The following is a 9,222-nucleotide window of genomic DNA, read 5'->3' as shown; positions in this document are numbered from 1 at the left end:
TTGACTTCACTGTTCTGAAGATACGCCCATCTTTAATGAACGGTGTGTCGTATAAACGGTGCTACAGATGCTGACCGATGAGGTGCAGAGGCTTTCCTCTACGGAAAAAGTAAATAAATGTGACGGAGAGAAACACGTTATGGATTTAATAATGATAAAAAAACTCAGGTGGTGTAAAAACATTTAAATTCAAACACATTTGAACTAAAATCTCTCGTTTATTTCAGATCAAAAATCCTTTGAGTGCTTTTACAAACAAACGGCAGCAGCAATGAAAAAAACACAAGAAGAGCAGATGAGGAGTCTTTTCTGATATAAAAATATAACTTTTCTCTTTGTTAGGGAAGGAGCAGCCGAACGGCGAGGTCACGGGGTCAAACAGGAAGTTCAGTGTCGCTCCACAGCGTCTGCTCCAGGCGATAGTCTGAGCCCCTCAGAGGGAAACCTTCATTCCCCTCACCTTCACTCTGTCACTGTCCTTTCTCTCCGGGGTCAGGGGTCGTCGGGCAACGTACACTTCCTGTTTCGGACCTGAACCACTTCCTTCCTCTCCTTCAGGAAGTTTCCAAAGGCGTCAGTCTCTTTACTCTCCTCCGTTGCTAGGATACAATAAATAAATAAAGGTTGAACAGTCCGATCATAGAGGATTGTTTTTGTTTTTTAATAGCGCGTGTGGTTATTTTTTTTCTCACCGCTGTGGTCGATGTCGTCCGTGTCGCTGTCCACCTCTTCCTCCTCGCTGTCGTCAGGGTTACCGCGTGTCATGATGAGGTCGCTGGGCCCGGCTATGTCAGCGTCTCCTGTGGACAGGAAGTCAATCATCAGAATACAACAATGAGATAAAGAGGCTGCAGGTGGAGGTAGCGTCTGACAGAGCATCAGTCTCAGTGTGTGGAGCATTTTATGGCTTCTGGGCGCTTTCTAAGGGCGCCCTCCCACTGTGCCTCCGTCACAGGTTAGAGCGCCCTGCCACTGTGCGTGCGTCCCGTGCCCCGTGCTTTAGGGTCCTTGTCCCCCCCTCCAGGCCTGTTTGTACTCACACTACCTGGGCCTCGGAGAATGCTTCTTGCTGCCTATACGTCATCACGCCGTAACACGTCACACGCATTGATGACGTCATGGCGATGCGTGGCTTTGTTTCCAGATCTTTCCGTAGACCTCGGAGTTTTTGTTCTCGTGCCCGTGCCCACGCTCGTGCTCGTACACGTGCAAACGTGCTTTACTAAAGCCCACCTCTCCCAAACGGGCCGTGGACGGCAAGCGTGCCGCTCCTAGACGTGGTACGGTTGCACTCACACTGGTCAAAGGAACCAGACTTTAGCCGTGACACGTGCTGGGGCACGGGACGGAGGCACAGTGGGAGGGCGCCCTAACAGTTTTTCCGGGCAAAACGAAGCGCCCTCAGCAGCTCTACCTGTTGAAGGCGTGCTCGTCATGTCCACAGCTCCCAGATCCTTCCTGAGCCGCTCCAGCTGCTCCTGCTGCTTCTTACTCTGAGCGTCCGCCTGATGGACAGGAAGTCAGTTAGGACACACAGAGAGACGCGTGATGGACGGACGCTGAGAAAACACACAAACACACTCACCAGCTGTTTGCGGAGCCTTTCGTATTCAGGTCGATAGTCCCTGAGGAAGGAGGAGAAAGAGTTCAGATTATCACGCAGAGAGAGAAAGACAAGCGTAACCGGAGGAACGAGACACAGGCCTGAGATCTGCTCCGATGTGCAGCTCTTTGAGAACTTAATGACTAAAATAATATATGCAGGAGGATGTTTATCTGTAGTGAAGCGCAGTGAAAGTGTTTTAAGGTGGAACGAGCAGCGTAACAGAGGAGGGGGATATCTGAAAGCACCTTTGCATCAAACTGTGGAGCGTCTAAAGTTTAACAAACGGATAAATAAAAGACTTGTTGGCTGATCCGTCTGCAGACCTTTTGTGTATAAATCATGTGTCCTGACTCATCACAGTGTTACACTTCATCACATTTCATCACCACTCTCTGCATCTGAAGCAAGAATCCCTCAATAAAATCACAGGACGCCACTAAAGACGTGACCGAGGGGCAAAAATCAACTAAAAAACACTGATATTTCGACAGTTTCCACCACTAAACTCTTGATACTGGGACAAAGAAGACTGCTGCCGTGCTTCTGAATAAGATTCAACTCACCTCTCGTACTCATCAGCAGCATCCTCCACCTGAACAAACAGCTCGTCCAATCCACTTCCTGTCACTGCGGACACGCCCACCACCTGCAGACGCGCGCAGACACACAACAGTGACCTTAAATACCGGGTTCTCCTCCTCCGCCGCCCCCTCCCCCTCCCCAGGGTCCGTGCTCGCCCTCTTACCCTCAGGTTGGTGTAGAACTCGTCTAGCACCAGACTCATGGAGCGCGTCAGGTTGCTGACGTACGAGGTTTCCTGGTTCAGAGCGTCCTGGAAGACCTCAAAGTCCTGCATCCACTCCACCGCGAAACTGTGGTCGATGATGTCAGTCTACACAAACAACAACAACAACAACAACTTAAGAAGAGGAAAAGAACTCAACAACAAACACAGACAGGATGTGAGCTCACCTTGTTCATGGCGACGATGAACGGCAGCTTGGTCTTGTAGAGAATGCTGCAGGAGACAAAGACAAAGACGTGAAACGGGACCTGCAGAAATACTGAGACATCAGCTGCGTCCCAGGAAAAGTCAAAGTGTCGCATTAAACATCAACTCCAAACATGTTTTCACACCAACAGTGGGACGATGATTAGTGAATATTGTCGTGAACGAACCTTTAGCACGTGAGGAAAAGTAGACGAGACGACGAAGCGTAAATGCTGCTCACGTGACGATAACTATGATAAATATATATAATAACGGTGTTTCGTTTGCACGTGTACGAGCACGAGGCCTACGGCGGTTCTGAGGTCATTTCCTGTGCGCCTGTTGGGACGTAGAAAAAAGAAGGAGGGACCATGCGCGGACATTTCAAACAATGGCGGTGAAAGGTTCACGTTGGTGTGATGCGGAGGTGGAGTGTTTACTGCAGATTTGGTCGATGAAAAGATTCAAAAACAGTCGACAAGACGCACAAAAACTCTGAGGTCTACGGAAAGATTTGTAAACAAAGCCACGCATCGCCATGACGTCATCAATGTGTGTGACGTGTTACGGCGTGATGACGTATAGGCAGCAAGAAGCATTCTCCGAGGCCCAGGTAGTGTGAGTACAAACGGGCCTGGAGGGGGGGACAAGGACCCTAAAGCACGGGGCACGGGACGGAGGCACAGTGGGAGGGCGCCCTGAGAAAGACAGTGCTGTCTTCGTGTCACTGCATGATGATTAAAAAAACTGGTTTGTCATGAATTCAGTGAAGGATTCTTCATAAAGTGTTTTTGTGAGGGGGTGCAAGGCTGAAAATCCATTTCAAAGAGGAAGCTTGAGAGGCAGAGGAGTATGTGGTTATCATGTCTTCTCCTCTGCTCTGTTAGCGCCCCCTGCTGGAAGACTAAAGTCAGTGATGTGAAAGTGTGGTACCTGCAGGCGTAGAGCATGTTGGACATGAAAGTGACGGGGCTGACGCTGCGGGACGTGTCCATCACGTAGATGATCACGCAGGGGAAGGACGAGGCCTGAGATGATGGAAACACACATGTGAAATATTATTATTATTGTTTTTTTTAATTTTATTGAAGAGCAGAAGCAGAAACCCACCAGAGCCTCTGTGATGATGGTTCCAGACGCCGACCAGGTGAACACTTCGATCTGACCGGGGTGTCGATCAGCACGTACCTGCAGAGGTCAAGGTCGTCACTCGTGAACACAGCAGCGCTTTTCATTCATGCAGGAAACTGTGGCGTGAGGATGGGAAATGAACATGCACTGATGTGTGATACTGACGGTGACTCTGCTGCTTCTTCTCTATGAAACTGCATCACTGCAGAACACACACACACACACACACACACACACACACACACACACACACACACACACACACACACACACACACACACACACACACACACACACACACACACACCACACACACACACACACACACACACACACACACACACACACACACACACACACAACACACACACACACACACACACACACACACACACACACACACACGTTACATCGTCTCAGTCTGTTCGTCATCACAGCACATTCAAGTCTAAAAAACACTCAGAGATTTAAACACTTCAGTGCTCCAGGAATTTAAACTTTGCAGAGGCTCAGTGGGAAGAAGCTAAATGCTAAACCTTTCGCCGCCATTGTGTTAAATGTCCGCGCATGGTCCCTCCTTCTTTTTTCCACGTCCCAACAGGCGCACAGGAAATGACCTCAGAACCGCCGTAGGCCTCGTGCTCGTACACGTGTGCACGCTCGTGCTCGTACACGTGCTTTACAAAAGCCCACCTCTCCCAAACGGGCCGTGGACGGCAAGCGTGCTGCTGTTAGACGTGGTACGGTTGCACTCACACTGGTCAAAGGAACCAGACTTTAGACTTGAAACATGCTCGGGCACGGTACGGAGGAACAGTGGGAGTGCGCCCCTTAGTATGGAGTTTAGAGGGTCTTCAGGGGTTCCACCCAAACCGATAACAGGACGGGTCTGAAACCAGCCCATAACCTTTGGTTGTGGGGAGAACATTCCCGGGTCCTTTTTTGGTCCAGACAGAAAATATTTTGGCAGCGTAAAGACTTAAAGGACAGTGTGAGTGCGTCCTGAGTCACCTGGTCAAAGCGCGTAGCGAACAGGTGAGCGATGTCACGATGCCTCATTCGGTCCGAGGCCGTACTGCTTCATCACCTCCTTGTAGTTGACGGTGTCCCTGATGTCCTGCAGGACAGAGCACAGACACACTGAAGGCTACGGAGAGCCGGAGGGACCAAACACTGGACTCCCTCTGCACCAATCCTGCTGGGATCTCTGAACAGCAGTGTTTAGATATAGATAGGTGTGTGTGTGTGTGTGTGTGTGTGTGTGTGTGTGTGTGTGTGTGTGTGTGTGTGTGTGTGTGTGTGTGTGTGTCCAGGAAATAGACGGGTCCTCACCGATGTTGGCAGGAAAGGGGACCTCGTGGACGGCAGGGTCCAGGTTGATGACGTACGGAGGAGCTTTACGAGAGTGCAGATGAGCCGTCAGCCTCTGGAGGAAACACAAACAGTGAGAAGTATTAAAGGTGTAAAACGTCCCTGTGACTGTTACACTATAACATTTATTCCATCATTACAGTATTAAAACATTAACTAATGATTATGCTCATTATGGATCCATCTGCTGATTATTTTCTCCACAGATTGATTGTCTGTTAAATTAGTAGTAAGTTAGTAAAGTGACGCCTTCACAAACCTCAACTTTATTATTTAAATATTAACTCTTTAACCCCCCCCCCCCCCCATTCAGGTGTCCTGAGCAAATGTCACTTTATGTCACTTTATATCATCACTGCATCACTTTATTTAGTTGTTCAGTCACAAATGCTGCTACACTTTAACACTGTTATCACTTCTTTAGTTTGTATTTTATTCAATCTGCTGCTAAACTGCACGCTGCGTTTTGTTGTATATGTATTTTGTCACATTTAGTTATTGTTTGATTAATTTTACGTTAGCTTTATTTTGATTTGATTGATGTTTTTATGCTTATTGTTTCTTTGACCCTTTCATCTTTGTATTGAAACTGTTGCACAATCATTTCCCTCGGGAGAAATTAAGCTTCTTGAATCTTGAGCAAGCCCACGCACCCACTCCTCCCTGAAGTGATCCACAGCAGCTCCTGCAGCCACTGACTGACAGGAACAGAAAGTGTTGTGTAGCAGCTGCTTTAATGTTCAATAATAATAATAATAATAATAATAATCAGGTTTAACAACGCACTAAAACCACTCTGCACTTCTTTAGTTTGATTTATTCTGTTGGAGCTCTTTAAGTTTGGAAACTGTCAGAGGAAACGTGAGGAGGGATGTTTGTGTTTAAGCTGCTGTGACACTGTAAAGGATCATTAAAGGGTCCGTCTGTCTATCTATCTATCATCCATCCATCTGTCCATCTATCTATCTACCTATCTGTTTATTCATCTATCCATCCATCCATCCATCTATCTATCCGTCTGTCTATCTATCCATCCATCCATCCATCCATCTATCTATCTGTCTATCTATCTGTTTATCCATCCATCCATCCATCCATCCATCTATCTATCTATCTATCCGTCTGTCTGTCTACATATCTGTTTATCCATCTATCCGTCTGTCTATCTATCCATCTATCCATCCATCCATCCATCCATCTATCTATCTATCCGTCTATCTATCCATCCATCCATCCATCTATCCATCTGTCCATCTATCTATCTACCTATCTGTTTATCCATCCATCCGTCCGTCTATCTATCTATCCGTCTGTCTGTCTATATATCTGTTTATCCATCTATCTATCTATCTATCTATCTATCTATCTATCTATCTATCTATCTATCTATCTATCTATCTATCTATCCATCTATCTATCTATCTATCCATCTATCTATCTATCTACCTATCTGTTTATGCATCTATCTATCTATCCATCTATCTATCTATCCATCTATCTATCTATCTATGCATCCATCCATCATTCTATCTATCTATTTATCCATCTATCTATCTATCTATTTATCCATCTACCTATCTATCTGTTTATCCATCTATCCGCCATTCTATCTATCTTTCTATCTATCTATCTATCCATCTATCTATCTATCTATTTATCCATCTATCTATCTGTCCATCCATCCATCCATCCATCCATCTATCTATCTATCCATCCATCCATCCATCCATCTATCTATGCATCTATCTATCTATCTATCTATCTGTTTATCCATCCATCCATCCATCTATCTATGCATCTATCTATCTATCCATCTATCTGTTTATCCATCTATCCGTCTGTCTATCTATCCATCCATCTATCTATCTATCTGTTTATCCATGCATCCATCCATGCATCCATCCATCCATCCATCCATCTATCTATCTATCTATCCGTCTGTCTATTTATCCATCTATCTATCTGTTTATCCATCTATCCATCCATCCATCTATCTATCTGTTTATCCATGCATCCATCTATCTATCTATCTATCTATCTATCTATCTATCTATCTATCTATCTATCTATCTATCTATCTATCTATCTATCTATCTATCTATCTATCCATCCATCCATCCATCCATCCATCCATCCATCCATCCTCCATGTCAAAATGTTCACACATGTCTTCTGTTATTAGTGTAAATGTGTTGATAAAGTTGTTAAAAACATATATAAAATATATATAATTTATATAATTATGATTATTTATTATCATGTTTAACTTCAGGGGTTCATTCACTTCCCCGGCACTTTACAAACACGTGACAGAAGCTGTAACAGCAACAGTAATGTGCTAGGCTAACGTTAGCTCCTAGCATTAGCCTACAGTAGAGCGCTCAGTTAGCAGTTAGCTCCCCGTTAGCATCGCTGGCTAACTGACCTGAACGAAGGTGGTTTTCCCGGAGCCCGCCATGCCCAGCACGATCAGACACACGGGCTTGTCCCGGGCAGCGGCTCCCGGTGTCCCGCTGTCTTTCCCCGCCGCTGAACCCTCCTGGTTCCCCGTTACACCCGCAGCATCAGCACCGGGAACCTGCGCCGCTTCCGCCATGTTGTTTTGATGTTGTTGTGGGAAACTTACCGGCTGCCGTAAACACACCGCGAACCGTCGTAAACACGTGTCGTAAAGAGAGTTCACGCTGCTGCCGCCAGAGGGAGGCCACGTGTTTGTACCCGAGCTCATAAAACAGGTTTAAAGTTGAATTTATGATTTTATTTCAGACATGTCAATAAAATAAAGGATACAAAACTATATAAAATTAAATTATGTCACAAATAAGATTAAAAAAAACCTGTAACAACAAATATAATTAACTCTAAATGAGCAGGAAGAAGTTTGTTTTTATTTAATCCTGCTGCTTTTTCACACTTCAGTGGTCGCTGTAATCTGTATCATTTATCTACTTTATGTACAAGTAGTTCAATTCAATTCAATTCAATTTTATTTACAGTGCCAAATCATAACAAAAGTTATCTCAGGACACTTTACAGAGTAGGTAAAGACCACACTCTGTGACTTATTCATGATTTACAGAGACCCAACAATTCCCCCGTAGAGTACGGTGGCGTTGAAAACCTTCACTATAACAGACAGGAACGTCAGACAGACCCAGCTCTGTGGAGGACGCACATCTGTCTGCACCGGAGAGAGGAAGAGAAGGAGAGAGAGAGAGAGAGAGAGAGAGAGAGAGAGAGAGAGAGAGAGAGAGAGAGAGAGAGAGAGAGAGAGAGAGAGAGAGAGAGAGAAAAGACGGACAGATGGACAGAGAGAGACAAAGACACACTTCCAGAGATGCAAGCAAAGCCTAACAGTAACTATAATATTTATAGTAATGTGAATATAACGTATATGTTAAGGCAGTTAATACAACAGAATAGTAGAAACAAGCACAGCTAAGGTGACAGAATATGAAAATGATAATAATTATGGTGGCAAACATGATCAATGATGAGTCGTGGCAATAGCAGCTACGATACAGCTACAAATTTTTATAGTTTATTAAACTAGTGATAGTTTATATGAGTAACAGTGACAATAGCAGCAGGAAGCGTCATGTAGGACCACGGCAGCAGGCACCACCACCATCAGCAGAGACCTGCACACAGGACCACAGCAGCAGGCACCACCACCATCAGCAGAGACCTGCACACAGGACCACGGCAGCAGGCACCACCACCATCAGCAGAGACCTGCACACAGGACCACAGCAGCAGGCACCACCACCATCAGCAGAGACCTGCACACAGGACCACGGCAGCAGGCCCCACCACCATCAGCAGAGACCTGCACACAGGACCACGGCAGCAGGCACCACCACCATCAGCAGAGACCTGCACACAGGACCATGGTAGCAGGCACCACCACCATCAGCAGAGACCTGCACACAGGACCACGGCAGCAGGCACCACCACCATCAGCAGAGACCTGCACACAGGACCACGGCAGCAGGCACCACCACCATCAGCAGAGACCTGCACACAGGACCACTGCAGCAGGCACCACCACCATCAGCAGAGACCTGCACACAAGACCACGGCAGCAGGCACCACCACCATCAGCAGAGACCTGCACACAAGA

General features: G+C 46.2%; 1 protein-coding gene across 1 annotated transcript; it reads right to left on the bottom strand.

Moving 5' to 3' along the window:
• Positions 1-206: 206 nt before the first annotated feature.
• gpn1 (GPN-loop GTPase 1) lies at positions 207-7,696 on the bottom strand. Its single transcript, XM_083919510.1, is given in 16 exon segments — positions 207-599; positions 693-800; positions 1,415-1,505; positions 1,586-1,625; positions 2,170-2,252; positions 2,352-2,498; positions 2,579-2,624; positions 3,531-3,625; positions 3,708-3,769; positions 3,772-3,785; positions 3,890-3,922; positions 4,717-4,765; positions 4,768-4,785; positions 4,788-4,845; positions 5,062-5,154; positions 7,525-7,696. Coding segments are annotated over 16 exon segments (1,215 nt in total). The 5' UTR covers position 7,696; the 3' UTR covers positions 207-492.
• Between the last annotated feature and the right edge of the window lie 1,526 nt (positions 7,697-9,222).

The sequence above is a fragment of the Echiichthys vipera genome, assembly GCF_963691815.1.
Source record: "Echiichthys vipera genome assembly, chromosome: 1".
Classification (NCBI taxonomy): domain Eukaryota; kingdom Metazoa; phylum Chordata; class Actinopteri; order Perciformes; family Trachinidae; genus Echiichthys; species Echiichthys vipera.
The sequence above is the reverse complement of the archived record's forward strand: the minus strand, read 5'-3'. Positions and strand labels throughout refer to the sequence as shown.